This window comes from Schistocerca piceifrons, chromosome 4, assembly GCF_021461385.2.
Source record: "Schistocerca piceifrons isolate TAMUIC-IGC-003096 chromosome 4, iqSchPice1.1, whole genome shotgun sequence".
Lineage (NCBI taxonomy): Eukaryota > Metazoa > Arthropoda > Insecta > Orthoptera > Acrididae > Schistocerca > Schistocerca piceifrons.
The window spans coordinates 391542894-391562661 of record NC_060141.1 but is presented as its reverse complement, the minus strand read 5'-3'; the positions used below and the strand labels follow the sequence as shown (position 1 = coordinate 391562661).

The window sequence follows — 19768 nt, the reverse complement described above, 5'->3', positions numbered from 1 at the left end:
ATCATTTAAACACAACTGGGAACGGCAATTATTCTTTACAGCAGTACGTGAAAACTCACAGTGTTTGCCGTGCCACCGAATAATGGTCGCCAGCGCAGGTTCACGATTGAGGGTTGGGTTGTTTGCGGGAAGAGACCAAACACCATGGTCATCGGTCTCATCGGATTAGGGAAGGACGGGGAAGGAAGTCGGCCGTGCCCTTTCAAAGCCCTGGCGTTTGCCTGGAGTGATTTAGGGAAATCACGGAAAACCTAAATCAGGATGGCCGGACGCGGGATTGAACCGTCGTCCTCCCGAACGCGAGTCCAGTATGCTAACCACTGCGCCATCTCACTCGGTTTTCACGACTGAAAGACCCTACAATTCAATTTATAAAGACAAGTGCAGTGTACTGAACAGTGAAGAACGGCATGCTAAATTAAGTCTGCGTAAGAAACTGGATGAAGCGCAGCAACAGGTTTTTAATGTAAATCATGATAATTGTTACTCCTTGAACTCTTCGTTTGTTGCGTTACATTTGTATCTCTTTTACTCGACAACGTCCTGTTTTCTATTTTCCAGAATCCCAATCACATTACATGTGCACGACGAGCAAGTATCAAAATTCCGGGGAGCCGTTTTCCAGAGGGCAGTTTGTAAAAGACTGTCTCATTGATGCTGCAGAACTTTTGTGTCCCAAGAACGTTAGCAGTTTTCAAGAAATCAGCTTTTCCAAACAAACAGATACTAAATAAAAGGAGTGTTACGTCTTATTTGACCCAACCTGTATAGCTCAAGTGTAGATTGTGATACGCAATTACGAATATAAATATATATCAGTAATAAATCGAAACGTTTATCACACAAGAAATTCAACTAATGTTCGGAGAGAATACGATCAAATACCGTAAAATAGGTGATAGAGCTGTAGCGGAGACCGCGATAAGTAGTAGACATACGAATTTAAAAAATGTACTTATCGTAAGAAAGGCTGATAAATTGAACAAATATTATAATTCTTCCGAAGTGGAAGAAACAGTACTATGTTTTTCGTTTGTAGCAGAAATTAAGAAAATAAAAATGGAAACTGTGTGCCAGACCTAGACTCGAACTCGGGACCTTTGCCTTTCGCGGGAAAGTGCTCTACCAACAGAGTTCGAGACTCGAACTCTGTTGGCAGAGCACTTGCCCGCGAAAGGCAAAGGTCCCGAGTTCCAGTCTCGGTCCGGCACACAGTTTTAATCTGCCAGGAAGTTTCATATCAGCGCACACTCCGCTGCAAAGTAAAATCTCATTCTGAAAATGAAAGTTGATTATACATAGAAGCGCAGTTCAAAATGAACATCACAGCCATTACAAACACGTTCTTGGCCAAAACCGACAGTTAGTATCGCAAATTCCTCGATAACCCTCAGTTACAGTATTGCCTCTTTATATCACTATGAAGAGAGACTTTTAGTCAATTGTTTCGGATAGCGTGGTTCCATAAGTATGCCAGATGTTACGAAAAGGAAACCTACCTGAGAAGGCCTCTTCTTCTGTTCGCCGGTCTCTGGACTGCGCGGAATCTGCGCGTCTCCCGCCTCCGACGCCGTATCCGTCACCATGGAAACGTCAGTCAGCGAGTTGTTGTCGTTGTCGGGCGGCGGCGGCAGACTGCTGTCGCCGTCCGCAGCGCCCGCCCCGACCGACGTGGAGTCCGGCGGGCTGTCGCCAGCGACGCCCTGCGGGGGTGGCGGGGGCGGCAGCGACGCCTGCGAGTCCTCGGCGACGGCGGGGGCGCCCGACGCGCTGGCGACGGACGCCGTCTCCGCCTCGGCCGCCTCCGGCACCGGCGTCGCCTCCGAGTCGGAGCGGCTGCTGCCCTGGCCGGGGGGCGGCGGCAGCGCGTCCTCGGACGGCGGCTCCGGCGTCGCGGTGCTCGTCAGCGGCGAGTCTTCGGCAGCGGCGGCCGCGGTGGAAGCGGCAGCAGAAGCGAGCGGGGGCGGCGCCGAGGCGGCGGCCGGTAAGCTCTCCGACAGCGACGCCTGGCTACTGAGGGGGGGCGACGGCAGCGCCGCGTCGCTAGACAGCGGCTCTCCCGCCTCCGACGGCGGAGAACTCCTCTCCTTGGGGGAGAGGGGCGCCGTCGGAGGTTCCGGCAAGCTCTCCACGGAGCCCGTCTCATCCTTACTTATTTCGCCCACGTTCGAGGTTGCTGCTTCGGCGACCACTAGTGGGGTGACTTCTTCAGCTGCTTTCGGCTGTAGCGCATCCTCCAGTGCAGGTTCAGCACTCGACGGTGCCGTCGCCTCTTTCGGCGAGGGAGGTTTCACCACTGGCACTGCTTCGGATGGCGTCGGTTCTGCGTGCACCTCCTCCGAACCGTCACCTCCTTTCTCCATTTCATTCGACGCTTTATCGGCTTCTGGCTCTGACACGACAGGCACTTCTGTTTTCAGTTCCTCTTTACGAGTAGCGTTGTCGTCTTTCACTTCTTCCTCGACCTCCTTTACATCCTCGTTACCAGCTTCCGACGCATTTTGGCCTTGTCCCACATCACCTTTCTCTGAGCTCTCTGCAGCGACCGACGGCTCCTTCTTCGAATCTGCCTCAGGCTCTACAACGACACTCTGCGCTACGGGTGCCTCGACTGACGCCATAGCGAGTTTAGAAACTTCCTTCTCTGCCTGTGCGACCAAAGACGGCACAATATTCGCCGAAGCTTCTTTTCTAGTGGTCGCCTCCTGAGCAGTTCCGTCGGACGAGGATGGTTCAGTCTTGTCCGCAGAATCAGAAACTGCGCTGGAGGTTGGCTGAGGAGTTAAGGCAGCTGTCATTTCATCCGGTTTCGGTTCGGTTTCGGAACTTTCGGCTTTCGCGTCGAGCTTCTCGCCACCTGTCTGGGAATCTGGTTCCTCCGAAGGAGCGGAATTTTCCGGCTCGACCTTTCGAGAAAGACCTGCCTCCGCCTCGTCTGCACCGTTAGAGGACGGAGGCCGAGGGGTCGCTCCCGTCGTCTTCTCGGATTCGGCGCCGTTTTCCGCGGCCGTTTCGACGGCGACATTCGCTGCGGGTTTCTGGACGCTGTCGGGCACGTCCGCCGTGTCGGTGTCGGGCACGTTGTCGGCGAGCGAGACGTGGCTGGAGAAGGAGGCGGGCGGGCGCGCCTGCGCGGGGGCGGTCTTCTCCAGCAGGTCTTCCAGGGGCGGCACGGCGGCCTCGTGCAGACTCTCGGCGAGCGACGCCTGCGTGCCGAGCGGCGGCTGCGGCTGGGGCGGCAGGGCGTCCTCCGGGGGCGGCACGCTGGCCTCCGGGGGCTGGGCGCCGAGTGCCGCCTCCCTGCCGGCGGTCGCAGCAGCCGCAGCCGCCGCCACGGTGTCTTCCACCGGGGGCACGCTGGCCTCCAGCGTGGAGGCGCGCGACAGCGACGCGGCCGTCTCCAGCGGCGCTGCGCCGCCGGCGGGGGCGGTCTGGAGCATGTCCTCCAGCGGCGGCACGCACGCCTCCTCAGGGGCGGCCTCTGACTGCGGCACAGCCTGTCAAAAATTTAACTGCACTGGAAATACGAATATAACCGGCCGACATTATTATCAGATTAGGTGTGCCCCTATGACATCACAACTAGTCAAAGAGCAGCAGCACACTGAATGAAGAAAGACAGACGCGACGAAATATTTGAAATTATAGGACAATACATCACAGAAAGGCGCCAACTAAACAGCAAACGAAATGAGACCTGGCTGACATAATGGGATTCGTCAGAAAAGGGGTGTCGGGTGTAATCCTTCTTCCCAAATATTAAGAAACGAACGAGGCTGAAACGTATAGAACCCGTATGCCGAGCGGTCCCTTTCCTCACGGGCCATGGTCCATGCCCAGAATACGTCCACTGCTTTGATATCAGACGAACACCCATATGCATCTACGGAGAACTAGGAACTGCTGAACATGTCGCTTTACACTGTCACAGACTCCCACACATACGACCAACGAACTGAGTATGACAACATACGACAAATTCTACAACAACTGGACGATTGGCGCATACTGCATGTTATAACTATAATGTGCCACGTACCTGACACGAAAAAAATAAGAACAATCAGACACACGAAAACAGGCAAACACAAAAACACGGGAGCAGAATACTAAGAATGACACAGACACAAACACAGAAATAGACTCAGATGCTGAAACAGATAAAGACAATGAGATTAATATACAGAGCTAGATGTAAGACAAGACAAAAGTAAGGAATACAGAAACGGATCAACTGTCGTAAAATATTTTAATATACACTGATGGAAAAATCACAACACCAAAGAATAATTAATGTAGAGCAATGAAATTTCGGGAATACATTTGTCTATGTTACATATAAAAGTGATTGACATTGCAAGATCCCAGGTTAATCTAAGAGTGAGATAAGTCTTTCCAAATGGGAAATGCTGTTACACTAATAACCGGTGTAGATGCCACAACTTTGAATACAACCAAGTAAACATCTATGAATTGTGTTGTACAGGTGTCGCATGTCAGTTTGTGGGATGGAGTTCCATGTATCTTGCAGTTGATCGGTCGATAGAGGGAGGGTTAATGCTGGTTGTGGATGACGGTGGATTCGCCGTCCGATGATGTTCCATATGTGCTCGATTAGAGACAGAGCAGGTGATCGAATAGGCCACGGCAAGATTTCGACACTCTGTTGAGCATATTGGGTTACAACAGCGATATGTGGGCGACTGTTATCCTGTTAGAAACCCCCCCTCCCCCCGAAATGCTGTTGATGAATGGCAGCACAACAGCTCGAATCACCAGATCGATATACAAATTTGTAATCAGGAGTCATGGAATATCCACGAGAGTGCTTCTGCTCTCTTACGAAATCGGACCACAGACCTGACTCCACATGTAGGTCCAGTTTACCTAGCACGCAGAGAGATTGGTCGCAAGCCCTCAACTGGCCCCATTCTAACCCACTCACGGCCATCACTGGCAGAACCAGCTATCACCACAAAACACAACAAATTTCCACCCTGCCCTCCAATGAGCTCTCTCTTGACGCCACTGAAGACGCAGATGGCGATGGTTTGGGGTCAGTGCAATGCACACTACACGGCACCTGGTTCAGAGGTGTCCTTGAAGTAACCGATTTGTAACAGTTCCTTGCGTAACCATGGTGCCAACTGCTGCTCAGGTTGCTGCTGCAGATGTGGTACGACGCACCAGTACCCCACGCCGAACACGAGGGTCTTGCCTCTCATTAGTGCCACTTGGTCGTCCGGAGCCCGGTCTTATTGCGACCGTACATTCGCGTGACCGCCGCTGCCAGCAATTACGTACAATGGCTACATTCGCGCCAGGACTTTCTACATTACTGCAGAAAGAACACCCAGCTACCCGTAGCCCTATTACACGGCCTTGTTCAAACTCAGCGAGGTGCTGATAATGGCATCTTTGTCGCCTTAAAGGCATTCTTAACTAACATCAACTCACCACGTCCAATGTGAAAGGTAACTAAACGTTGCGGCCGTTACAGCGTGTACTTCAAGTAAACATGATTTCTATCCTCACAGTGGCGCTTCTAGTGCCACTGCTATGCGACTGGCGTGAAATTAAAATGGAAATCATCTTTCAGATGCAGATACACACCTACCAACGTTTATTTATTCGCACAACTCCTTTGTTTTGCGATTTTTTTTCCGTCGGTGTGTGTAAGAACGTCTTGTACAATACCTGTAATTTAAATGATATAATTGTTTATTAAGCTTAATAAAGTAATTTTTTAAATTTTATCCGTATTTTGCAGCTTAGAACGTGACTGTATTCAAAACACTTGTGGTAAGAATTAAACAACGCCTTCAGTCAAACCTTTTTCGTGTTTTATTAACTACACAATTCATTTCGGACCGTGAGGGTCCATCATTAGATGTAATTTGTCTCAATACATATGTCATTTCTACTCCTGAATGTGTTGAAATGCATATTCCTGTCACGAAAAGGTTTAATGTTAGGTTATGAATTTCGTAAGTCGAACGCGGAAAATATGTACAAAATAGTGGAAAATGAACAGTGTAAACTTACTACAAAATCCAAGGAAAGTATTTTTAACGCTTTAGTACCGGCAAATATTCCTCTCTCTATCATTTTAGTAAATGGCACTTCATTCAAGATGTACATTTGCACACACATATTTATAAACACTTCACAGATGTTTTTGTACATGGTGTTGTCAAAGATGAATTTATTCGCAGTGCTAAAGATATAACTACTAAACAATTGACGTATTATAGGTACCGGTGTGTACAGGAATCTGGACCACCACCTCTGAAGGTCTTGCTGTATGGTGGTACAACATGCAATAAAAAGGGCGGAAATTATGTTTATGTTGATCTCTATTCCAATTTTCTGTACAGGTTCCGGAACTCTCGGAAATTAAGATATTCTATGAATAAAAATTTACTGGTTCTTAGTTATTATATCTTCTTTCAGTCACAGCTGCAGTATGGGGCTCTGTTATGAGGAAATTCATCGGCTATAAATTGTGTTTCAGATGACAGAGAAAAATATTGAAATGTATTCGAGGACTGAGTCCTAGAAAACCCTGTAAGAAACATTTCAGTCAGTGCAATATAATGACACTTCCAAGTCTCCACATGTATAAATACTTAATATACGTCAAAGAAAATATACAGAAATTTACTCCGAGAACATACATAACTTACATTTACACAGTACCAGAAACATTGTCAAGGCTGTCACTGACATATAATAGGTACAAAAAATTAAGCCTGAAGATGTATTAGTAAATAAACTTAAGATAGTGTTAGGGGTGTAATTTAAAAATAAGACGTATATTAACTAGTTGTACAGTAGCAGTACTTACAAAGTGATTTGAAGTTCATGTATAATGAGGAAAAACACTGAGTACTTATAAATAAGAGTATCACGGCTGTGTACTTACACAAATCACATATAGAATCCCAATATACTTTTTCATTCATATAAAAGGTAGTTATTACATATATAATATATTTTACAGTGCATTATACTTTGCACAGTTTGAAACTGCAAATATATATTCGAAGAGATTGTGTATTTATTTTTATATAATTGCATAGGTATGTAAAGAGATCTACTATAATGTAAATTAAGTAATGAGAATCATCAATTTATAAATGACTTAAAAAGTGAATGTATTTAATTAAAATACACGTGAAAATTCAACTGAGAAGCCAACTGCATGGTAAACATTCTATAAGGCTAACAAATAAACATGTAAAACATATAAACATCTAAAAAAATCTTACAGTTGGTGCTGCACTCTGCTAGCATCATCGGAACTATTTCAGCGTTCTCTCCGCCTTCTACAGCTGGGAGGTTTATAAAACGTCAATTTTGAATGCGGTTACTTGGTAGCTGTTACATGTGCGTGTGTAAATACGCCTTGGTCACTTAAGCGGTGTTCTTGGACTGATTTTGAATGTATTTTTTCGTGGCCAGAACTGGATACTGATGAGGAGTGCACTGAAACATCCTTCGGAAGTTGCGAAGCATACAGTAGCAGTGTCATAAGTCATGGATGGTTCGACAATGAAGTTGAAGCGTCTAGAATATAGATAGATCGATCTGCGGGACTTACAAGGTTTGCGCCGGTGGCGACACCTACAACGTGCTGACATGAGGAAAGTTTCCAACCGATTTCTCATACACAAACAGCAGTTGACCGGCGTTGCCGGGTGAAACGTTGTTGTGATGCATCGTGTAAGGAGGAGAAATGCGTACCATCACGTTTCCGACTTTGATAAAGGTCGGATTGTAGCCTATCGCGATTGCGGTTTATCGTATCGCGACATTGCTGCTCGCGTTGGTCGAGATCCAATGACTGTTAACAGAATATGGAATCGATGTGTTCAGGAGGGTAATACGGAACGCCGTGCTGGATCCCAACGGCCTTGTATCACTAGCAGTCAAGATGACAGGTATCTTATCCGCATGGCTGTAATGGATCGTGTAGCCAAATCTCGATCCCTGTGTCAACAGATGGGAAAGTTTGCAAGACAACAACCATTTGTACGAACAGTTCGACGACGTTTGCAGCAGCATGGACTATCAGCTCGGAGACCATGGGTGCGGTTACTCTTGACGCTGCATCACAGACCTGCGATGGTGTACTCAACGACGAACCTGGGTTCACGAATGGCAAAACGTCATTTTTTCGGATGAATCCAGGTTCTGTTTACAGCATCATGATGGTCGCATCCGTGTTTGGCGACATCACGGTGAACGCACATTGGAAGCGTGTATTCGTCATCGCCATACTGGCGTATCTCCCGGCGTGATGGTATGGCGTACCATTGGTTACACGTCTCCATCACCTCTTGTTCGCATTGACGGCACTTTGAACAGTGGACGTTACATTTCAGATGTGTTACGACCCGTGGCTCTACCCTTCATTCGATCCCTGCGAAACCCTACATTTCATCAGGATAATGGACGACCGCATGTTGCAGGTTCTGTACGGGTCTTTCTGGATACAGAAAATGTTTGAGTGCTGCCCTGGCCAGCACATTCTCCAGATCTCTCACCAACTGAAAACGTCTGGTCAATGGTGGCCGAGCAACTGGCTCGTGACAATACGCCAGTCACTATTCTTGATGAACTGTTGTACCGTGCTGAAGCTGCATGGGCAGCTGTACCTGTACACGCCATCCATGCCCTGTTTGACTCAATGCCCAGGCGTATCAAGGCCGTTATTACGGCCAGAGGTGGTTATTCTGGGTACTGATTTCCCAGGATCCATGCACCCAAATAGCGTGAAAATTTAATCACATGTCAGTTCTAGTATAATATATTTGTCCAATGAATACCCGTTTATCATCTGCATTTCTTCTTGGTGTAGCAATTTGCTCGAATCCGAAGTAAATCCTGTAGAATCACATAACATAATCGTTGCTGCTCAAATGTGTATAACAGAATTGATTCCAGTTCCAGAATAAGTACAGTGTGTCTGAAAAGGTACGGTACAACTTTAATGTGTTACAGCATCCAAACAAATTAAGATATTTACACCATGTTTGGCATATGTGGCACACCGTCTCAATTGTCACTTGAAGATGGCCTAAGAAGTCGAAAGCCGGTGCGTGACCAAATAAATATAAAATAATTTTGCAGAACATTAGAAACTATTTCCTATTTAGCATTATTTAATTTAAAGTTTATAATTTGAAATAGGTTGAAATATCGAAACGTGTTATGGAAAATAATAGTAGGCATAGAGGAGATTATTTTTGTGTGTGGTTAATATTCGAAAATTCCATATCTACTGTTTGCAATGGAATACTTATTTTTTAGGGGCCATCGGTAGTTGGTATCGGTAGTTGGTGGAGAGAGAATTACTGGAGGATTTCAATAACACAGTTTGAGAAATTGCACGTTTACTTCTCTACCGACAAAGGGATTTCTGATAAGCTATTGATTTGTCTTGTCCTCAGGTTCCTAGTTTAATTATACACTGGTTCAGGACTGCGTCACAGTTTTAACTCCATTAGATTCTTAGTTGGTGAATCTTTATTAAAATTTGCTTCTTTCGCCTAAACATAGCAGAATTTACAAATCCTGAAAATGTTTAGAACATCATAATTGCTAAAAACTTAGTCAGAGAGTCAATATTTTCTGTGTTTGCTAGATTTCCAAATAGGAAGCCGCTCGCAGTCCCACATCACACACTTTGAGTTGGTAATTTGATACTCTTCTGATATTTTTTATGCATAAACATTCCACGTTTTTGTTATTTTCTCATTTTCCTTTGAAGCTAGAACATGTGCTGGAAAACGTTTTTCAATACGTCGGAGAGGAGTGTCATCATTTGATTAGTGACCTCGCTTTCTAGATCTACCTGCACACCTGGATGCTACTTCACAACCAGTTTTCCGTCAAGCTCTTAGCTTTTTACTCTGACTTCAGTCCTCGACTACCAGTAAATGAAAACTTTAGAGGTGTTGCACAGATATCATCAGAACACACTGACTGACTGGAAGGAAGACAAGGATTTCTGGTCAGATGAGTATCGGGTAATATCAACAGCAGCAGAAAATGGTATAACAGGTGTAGGATTCGTTATGAATAGGAAGGTAGGGCAGAGGGTGTGTTACTGTGAACAGTTCAGGGACCGGGTTGTTCTAATCAGAATCGACAGCAGACCAACACCGACAACGATAGTTCAGGTATACATGCCGACGTCGCAAGCTGAAGATGAACAGATAGAGAAAGTGTATGAGGATATTGAAAGGGTAATGCAATATGTAAAGGGGGACGAAAATCTAATAGTCATGGGCGACTGGAATGCAGTTGTAGGGGAAGAAGTAGAAGAAAAGGTTACAGGAGAATATGGGCTTGGGACAAGGAATGAAAGAGGAGAAAGACTAATTGAGTTCTGTAACAAGTTTCAGCTAGTAATAGCGAATACCCTGTTCAAGAATCACAACAGGAGGAGGTATACTTGGAAAAGGCCGGGAGATACGGGAAGATTTCAATTAGATTACATCATGGTCAGACAGAGATTCCGAAATCAGATACTGGATTGTAAGACGTACCCAGGAGCAGATATAGACTCAGATCACAACATAGTAGTGATGAAGAGTAGGCTGAAGTTCAAGACATTAGTCAGGAAGAATCAATACGCAAAGAAGTGGGATACGGAAGTACTAAGGAATGACGAGATACGTTTGAAGTTCTCTAACGCTATAGATACAGCAATAAGGAATAGCGCAGTAGGCAGTACAGTTGAAGAGGAATGGACATCTCTAAAAAGGGCCATCACAGAAGTTGGGAAGGAAAACGTAGGTACAAAGAAGGTAGCTGAGAAGAAACCATGGGTAACAGAAGAAATACTTCAGTTGATTGATGAAAGGAGGAAGTACAAACATATTCCGGGAAAATCAGGAATACAGAAATACAAGTCGCTGAGGAATGAAATAAATAGGAAGTGCAGGGAAGCTAAGACGAAATGGCTGCAGGAAAAATGTGAAGACATCGAAAAAGATATGATTGTCGGAAGGACAGACTCAGTATACAGGAAAGTCAAAACAACCATTTGTGACATTAAAAGCAACGGTGGTAACATTAAGAGTGCAACGGGAATTCCACTGTTAAATGCAGAGGAGAGAGCAGATAGGTGGAAAGAATACATTGAAAGCCTCTATGAGGGTGAAGATTTGTCTGATGTGATAGAAGAAGAAACGGGAGTCGATTTAGAAGAGATAGGGGATCCAGTATTAGAATCGGAATTTAAAAGAACTTTGGAGGACTTACGGTCAAATAAGGCAGAAGGGATAGATAACATTCCATCAGAATTTCTAAAATCATTGGGGGAAGTGGCAACAAAACGACTATTCACGTTGGTGTGTAGAATATATGAGTCTGGCGATATACCATCTGACCTTCGGAAAAGCATCATCCACACAATTCCGAAGACGGCAAGAGCTGACAAGTGCGAGAATTATCGCATAATCAGCTTAACAGCTCATGCATCGAAGGTCCTTACAAGAATAATATACAGAAGAATGGAAAAGAAAATTGAGAATGCGCTGGGTGACGATCAGTTTGGCTTTAGGAAAAGTAAAGGGACGAGAGAGACAATTCTGACGTTACGGCTAATAATGGAAGCAAGGCTAAAGAAAAATCAAGACACTTTCATAGGATTTGTCGACCTGGAAAAAGCGTTCGACAATATAAAATGGTGCAAGCTGTTCGAGATTCTGAAAAAAGTAGGGGTAAGCTATAGGGAGAGACGGGTCATATACAATATGTACAACAACCAAGAGGGGATAATAAGAGTGGACGATCAAGAACGAAGTGCTCGTATTAAGAAGGGTGTAAGACAAGGCTGTAGCCTTTCGCCCCTACTCTTCAATCTGTACATCGAGGAAGCAATGATGGAAATAAAAGAAAGGTTCAGGAGTGGAATTAAAATACAAGGTGAAAGGATGTCAATGATACGATTCGCTGATGACATTGCTATCCTGAGTGAAAGTGAAGAAGAATTAAATGATCTGCTGAACGGAATGAACAGTCTAATGAGTACACAGTATGGTTTGAGAGTAAATGGCGGAAAGACGAAGGTAATGAGAAGTAGTAGAAATGAGAACAGCGAGAAACTTAACATCAGGATTGATGGTCTCGAAGTCAATGAAGTTAAGGAATTCTGCTACCTAGGCAGTAAAATAACCAATGACGGACGGAGCAAGGAGGACATCAAAAGCAGACTCGCTATGGCAAAAAAGGCATTTCTGGCCAAGAGAAGTCTACTAATACCAAGTACCGGGCTTAATTTGAGGAAGAAATTTCTGAGGATGTACGTCTGGAGTACAGCATTGTATGGTACTGAAACATGGACTGTGGGAAAACCGGAACAGAAGAGAATCGAAGCATTTGAGATGTGGTGCTATAGACGAATGTTGAAAATTAGGTGGACTGATAAGGTAAGGAATGAGGAGGTTCTACGCAGAATCGAAGAGGAAAGGAATATACGGAAAACACTGATAAGGAGAAGGGACAGGATGATAGGACATCTGCTAAGACATGAGGGAATGACTTTCGTGGTACTAGAGGGAGCTGTAGAGGGCAAAAACTGTAGAGGAAGACAGAGATTGGAATACGTCAAGCAAATAATTGAGGACGTAGGTTGCAAGTGCTACTCTGAGATGAAGAGGTTAGCACAGGAAAGGAATTCGTGACGGGCCGCATCAAACCAGTCAGTAGACTGAAAAAAAAAAAAAAAAAAAAAAAAAAAAAAAAAAAAAAAAAAAAAAAAAAAAAAAAAAAACACGCTTCTGTAGCACGTCATCTTTGTGGTGTAGCAATTTTAATGGCCAGTAGTGTACATTCAGCAATGGAACATCTGTAAATAAGTTAGTGTTTTGAAACAGTATAGTTGCAGAACATGAGGAAATGTTTTCCTGTTTAATATTGTTGGCATATACTGCCAAGCACAGTTGAAAAATTAGCTAATCTTATACACTGAAGCGCCAAAGAAACTCGTATAGGCATCCGTATTCAAATACAGAGATATGTAAACAGGCAGCTGCGGTCGGCAACGCCTATGTAAGACAACAAGTGTCTGGCGCATTTGTTAGATAGGTTACTGCTGCTACAATGGCAGGTTATCAAGATTTAAATGAGTTGGAACGTGGTGTTATAGTCGGCGCACTAGCGACGGGACACAGCATCTCCGAGGTAGCGATGAAGTGGCGATTTTCCCATACGACCATTACACGAGTGTACCGTTAATATCAGTAATCCGGTAAAACATCAAATCTCCGAAATCGCTTCGGCCGGAAAAAGATCTTACAAGAACGGGACCAACGACGACTGAAGAGAATCGTTCAATGTGACAGAAATGCAACTCTTCCGCACTGTAGATTTCAGTGCTGGACTATCAATAAGTGTCAGCGTGCAAATAATTCAACGAAACATCATCAATGTGCGCTTTCGGAGCCCAAGGCCCACTCGTGTACCCTTGATGACTGCACGGCACAAAGCATTACGCATCGCCTGGGCCCGTCAACACCGACAATGGAATCTTGATGACTGGAAACATGTTGCCTGGTCGGACGAGTCTCGTTTCAAATTGTATCGAGCGGAGGGACGTGTACGGGTATGGAGACATCTTCATGAATGCAAAGACCCTGCGTGTCAGCAGGAGACTGTTCAAGCTGGTGGAGGCTCTGTAATGGTGTGGGCGTGCGCAGCTGGAATCATATGGGACTCCTGATACGTCTAGATACGACTCTCATAGGTGACACATACGTAAGTATTCTGTCTGGTCACATGCATCCATTCATGTCCATTGTACTTGGGCAATTCCAGCAGGACAATGCAACACCCCACACGTGCAGGATTGCTACAGATTGGCTCCTGGGACACTGTTCTGAGTTTAAACACTTCTCTAGCCACCAAACTGCCCAGACATGACGATTATTGAGCATATCTGTGAGGCCTTGCAACTTGCTGTTCAGAAGAGATCTCCACCCGCTTGTTTTCTTACGGATTTATGGATTCATGGTGTCAGTTCCTTCCAGCACTACTTCAGACATCAGTCGAGTACATGCGGCACTTCTGCGTGCTCGGGTGGGCCGTAAACGATATTAGGCAGGAATACCAGTTTCTTTGGCTCCTCAGTGTACATTCATCAGTGGAAGATTTGTAAATAAGCTGGTGTTGTGAGACGGTTTGGTGGCAGAACATTTGGAAGTATTTTCCTGTTTAATATTATTGTCACATTCTGCCAAGCACCGATGGAAAATTCAGTTAACTTTATAGCACTCCGTCTTCAGGCCACAAGTGGTCCATCGGGACCATCCGACCGCCGTGTCATCCTCAGCTGAGGATGCGGATAGGAGAGGCGTGTGGCCAGCGCACCACTCTCCCGGTCGTTATGATGGTTTTCTTTGACCGGAGCCACTACTATTCTCGGTCAAGTAGCTCCTTAGTTGGCATCACGAGACTGAAAAATGGCAACAGCGCATGGCGGCCCGGATGGTCACCCATCCAACTGCCGGCCACGCCCGACAGCGCTTAACTTCGGTGATCTGACGGGAACCGGTGTATCCACTGCAGCAAGGCTGTTGCCAGTTAATCTTATAATTAAGCATTAAATCCATGCCGTTAAAAGTTACTGACGCACATGAACCTCGTTACAAGGTACCTGCTTAGCGCCTGCCGCTGTCTCGGGCTTGTCGCCAGGCTTGGCGACCTTCTGCCTGGTCTGGTAGCCCCTGAAGGTGGCCTGTATGGTGGTGGCGGCGGCGTCCAGCACCCTCTCGTGGTAGGCGGCGCCCTCCTGTGGCGGAGCCGGCGGCGGCTGGACCGCTGCCTCGCCCGTCTCCGAGTTGGACGCCTGGCTCTGCTGGAACTCCTTGCGCGTCCGGAAGCCGCGGAAGTTGGCCTGGATGGTCGTCGCCGCCGCTTCCAGATCCGCCGCGGCCGGACTCGCGCCAGCCTCCTGGCACGCCTCCGCCAGCTGCTGCTCGATGCTGGGCTGCTCCGGCGTGGCTTCACCGGGCTCTCCCCCTGCTCCCTCGTTCTTGAGCTGCTGGCGCGTCTTGTAACCTCTGAACGTCGCCTGTATAGATGCTGCGGCAGCGTGCAGTGCCGCTTCGTCCGTAGCGCCGGACACTTCCGGCGCTTGCGTGGTGCTAACTCCGTCCTCCGCCTGCGCTCTGCTCTCTTCCTTATCATCGACGTCTCCCTTGTTCTTCAACTGCTTCCGCGTATGATGGCCCCGGAACGCAGCCTGGATGGTAGTGGCGGCCGACTCGAGAACTGGCGACTCTGCGTCTCGGACGGCGTCTCCGGTCTTCGTGACGACAGCTGCCGCTGAATCGTCGGCGATATCCTTGGCGGCATCGATAAGTTCCTCTTTCTTTAGTTGCTGCCGCGTCTGGTAGCCTTTGAACGCGGCTTGAATTGTCGTAGCAGCCGATTCGATAACAGACGCGTTATCTACTTTGACGTCCTTAACATCTTTCTCCGCCTCAATTTCAGTCTTCTCTCCCCCAATTTCCAGGTTAGTCCCTTTGGCTTCGACGGTTTCTTCTTTGGAATCGGGCTTTGGAGTTTCATTTTTCTCCTCCAGTTCCTTAACCTCCGGCTTCCTTTCCTCCATTTCGATTTTCTCTTGGACGACATCCTTGGCTTTGCCACTTTCCTCTGTAGCTTCCGTCTTACCTTCTTTCTGAAGTTCTTGTCGCGTTTTGTAGCCCCTGAAAGTTGCCTGAATGGTAGTGGCTGCCGATTCCAAAGCAGAGGGGTCACTGTCCGAAAGGACAGCCTCATTAACTTCTTCAGTTACCGGTTGCTGATCTTTTGCTACTTGATCCGTAGACACAACTTCTCCAGGTATTTGTTCGTCCTTCGCAGCTTCTTGCAGTTTCTCCTGCTTTACCTGCTGTCTCGTCTGGTACCCTCTGAAAGTAGCTTGAATTGTTGTGGCTGCCGATTCGAGGGCGGTTTTGTCTTCGTTACCAATCAGAGACTTCGGTATCGTTCCTTTGTCAGCATCCACATTGGCATCGATTACGACGCTGTCATTTTTCGTTGCAACGATGCCTTCTTCCTTGAGTTTTTGTCTCGTCTGATGTCCTCTGATAGTCGCCTGTATCTTGGTGGCTGCAGCTTCCAGCACTGCCGGCTCTTCCGGTGCCTCATTTTCCTTAGGCTGATCCTTAAGCTCGTCGGATCGCTTCTCTTCCTGAGACTCGCTAGTAGCGCCATTTTTCAATTCCTGGCGCGCCTTATAGCCTCGGAAGCCCGCCTGTATCTTAGCAGCGGCAGCGCCCAGCACTTCTTCGTCTACAGCGGAGTCCTCCAGTTCGCTGCCCGCTGTGGCCAGCACCGAATGAGGCGTGTCGGCGCGCGAGTCTTGCCTGCTCTCCACCATCGACGCGGTCGTAGCCTCGCTCTGCCCTCTATTCGGAGAGCTGGTAAGTACTTCATCCACACTCTCCGTGTCAGTAGCCTGTTTGGCGGAGTCGTGTGCAGCCGTAGACAGAGGTTCCTGATCCACTGACGTCGTCGGACTTTCGGTGGGCTCTTTTCGCACCCTCTGCCGTGTGGGAATAACGATCGGTTCCTCGTCGTCGGAAGATGTCGGCGTCCTGTCAGGTGCGGGCGACACTGTGATGCTGACCGTCGGCGTCGGTATCTCGCCCGTTTCCGGTGAGCCAGCAGTCGGAGAAGCGGGACCGTCCGCTGATGGCGTAACTAGGACGGTGGTCGGTGTGACGGCACTAGTAGTGGGCAGCTCACCAGTCTCTGGAGACGGTGAGGGGATGTCAGGTATTGACGTCGGGCGCTCTGCGGAACTGATTTCGGCTGTGGATGGTCCAGGCGTTGGCTCATCTGGTGCAGGTACTGCAGAAGTAGCAGCAGCCTCTTTCTCGACGACTGCAGGTGCTTCTGGAATCGCTACTTTCGCTTCAGTGACGTCAGATGAGGGTGTATCAGATTTAGACGGAGTCATCTTTCCGTCGGTCGTCGGTGACTCGGGTTTTTCCTCGGCTTTCACTGCAGGTGACTCTGATACGACTTCCGCAGCCAGTTCTGGAGATTTCACACTGGGTGACTGTGGAGGTTCGGACACCTGTTTAGTTTCCTGCTGTGCTGTAGATGCATCCTTGTCGCTGACTGGAGACACCGGCTTCTGTTCTCCAGTCGGACTATCGGTTTTCGTTGTCTCCTTCGCCTCTGGGGGAGTAGTTGGTGAAGCAGGTTTGGACTCCTGTTTGACCTCGACCGACGCCGTCACGGGTGACCCGACGGGAGACTTCTCAGAGGATGCCGGGCGCTCTCGCTTGACTTCCGCAGCGACGCCGGTAGGGGATGATACGGCCTTGGCGGGGAACTCGGGAGCTTTGCTGGCAGCCGCTTTATCGGCTTTTGCAGGCTCGGGAGTCTCCGGGAAGGACGCTATGGGCTGAACAGCCGCGGCCCCAGTGGCGCTGCTGAGGCTGACGTTGGAGGTGGAGGACGAGGGCCTCCTGGCGTGTCTGGGGCCGCCCTCGCCCTCCTTCTCAGGCGCCGGAGCCGGCGCCGGCGCGGGGGCCGCCGTGATGACGTCCTCTGGCCGCACGGCGCTCCTGGCCGGAGACTTGGCTCCCGCACTGGACACATTGGACTTGGTCTCGTCTGTCTTCTCTGCCGCTACGGGCTTGGCCGCGCTGTCGCTAGCTCCCGACTTCTTCCTCTCGGCTTCCGGCTTCTTCTCAGCTTCGCCATCCTGCTGCTGGGCGAGTTTCACCTCGTTGGCGTCGACGATGACCAGGTCTTTGTCGAGCAGTGCGTCCTCGTCGGTGGAGTTGCCGATGAGCGGTGGCTTATCTGAGCCCTGCGTCGAAGACGGCGACAGACCTGCGCTGTGCGCTGAAACAGTAATCGGCTCGCTGTACACATTCTGCAAAGTACATAATCCGTAAAATCAAATTTATTTAGAGTACTACTGAAAGTAAGGAAAACAGATATCTGTGCCTAAATAGCTTTTCCGTTTGCGATATTCTTTAGAAAGCTAGAAACAGAAAGAAGCAATGAACCGTAGTATTTACGACCGGCCAACATCGTTATCATCAAGCGTATCTACATCCATCCTGCATAAGCCACTTTATCGTGTATGCGGGACTTACTTCCCGTTCGATTGTCACTTCCTCCGTTTCGTGTCCACGCGAGTAATGCACGGGAAGAAAGACTGTCGCTAAGTCTCTGTTAGAGCACCAATGTTTTTTTTAATTTTACCTTCATGGTCTTTTCGCGAGAAATATGTCATAGGAAGTAGTATGCTGGTTGACGCTTCGAGAAACATACCCTCTCGGAATATGTAGCAGTAAACCACGTAGTGGTCCTACAGCACCTCTCCTCTAGCGCCTTGAGTCCAACGAACATTGCTGTATCGCTGCCATGGTTGGTTGGTTGGTTTGGGGAAGACCAGACAGCTTGGTCATCGGTCTCATCGGATTAGGGAAGGATGGGGAAGGAAGTCGGCCGTGCCCTTTCAGAGGAACCATCCCGGCATTTGCCTGGAGTGATTTAGGGAAATCACGGAAAACCTAAATCAGGATGGCCGGACGCGGGATTGAACCGTCGTCCTTCCGAATGCGAGTCCAGTGTCTAACCACTGCGCCACCTCGCTCGGTCGCTGCCATGCTTATTAAACGAATCTGTGCCAAACTCTCTGAGTGTCGTGATATATGGGGTAAGACACTGGACAGACCCCTGTCTGGGCACCCAGATTTAGCTTTCCCGTTAGTTTCCAAAAATCTTTTAAGGCGAACGCCGGAATTATTGATATCGCGTGCACCAATTACAGCAACAAAATTGCTACACATATTTAACAAAAATAAATACACATCTGGACCGAAGAAGCGGCTGAGCCACAGTCCTACAATATTTTTGGTAAGAATACACCATCACTGGGTTATATAGTTCTGTATATTTCCTGTGTTCGGTCTAGATTTCGAATTTCACGTCATCATCGAGTACAATGTTGAAAGCAGGAATATGCCAATAAAAAGATTCAAAGTTAAAAAAATTGCAAAATTTAAAAAATATTAGATTTAAGCTGGTATAAAATTACGGATATGCCCTTACATTTTATAACAATAACGTATTTTACTATGCACTGTGCAGGATGACATTATTTCGCGCCATTATCGGGTACAACGCTACAAGCAAAACATGCAAATAATAGGCCATAGAGCAAAAAAAAAAAAGAAGTATTACATGTAAGCTGATATACAGTTACGAGAGATGCATTTACTTCTTAGACCGTTACGAATATTTTGCTGTGTATTATGTAGGGTAACATATACACAGATCACATATGCTTAACATGTTACAAAACGTGCAAAATTAATTTCATGCAGGAAAGCAGCACATCATCGTACAAGCACATCGTATCTGGGAAAATCAGCCCAAATGAGGTAACGCAAGACTAGCATATGCCTTTAAGATGTAACTGTGAAGGTGATGTCAATCAGTGTAGATTCTGTTCCATTTACATCACGTTAAGTAAATGTGATGAACTGTGTATATGTGATCTGCACAGCACATAGAAAATTATTGTTAACGGTCTAAGAAGTGCATCTCTCGTGTTGTATATCAACTTACATCTAATATTTTTTACTTTATGGCCTATTACTTGCATGTTTTGCTTCTAGCATTGTACTTGATAATGGCGTGAAATAATATGTCATATTGCACAGTACACAGTAAAATACCTTACTGGTCTAAAATGTAAGTGCATGTCTCATAATTT

The 19768-nt window shown here is 47.1% G+C and overlaps 1 protein-coding gene and 1 pseudogene across 1 annotated transcript in view; both read right to left on the bottom strand.

The window, feature by feature from the left end:
• Positions 1–19768, bottom strand: part of LOC124795867 (mucin-17-like) — a 423417-nt gene that overhangs the window by 62617 nt on the left and 341032 nt on the right. Inside the window, exons 2-4 of the mRNA XM_047259949.1 lie at positions 14669–17883; positions 3264–3497; positions 1500–3206 (exon numbers count right to left, since the gene is read on the bottom strand). Of these exons, the coding sequence (XP_047115905.1) occupies positions 1500–3206; positions 3264–3497; positions 14669–17883 (5156 nt within the window). The remainder of the gene's footprint in view (positions 1–1499; positions 3207–3263; positions 3498–14668; positions 17884–19768) is intronic.
• LOC124796768 lies at positions 14476–14593 on the bottom strand (annotated as a pseudogene).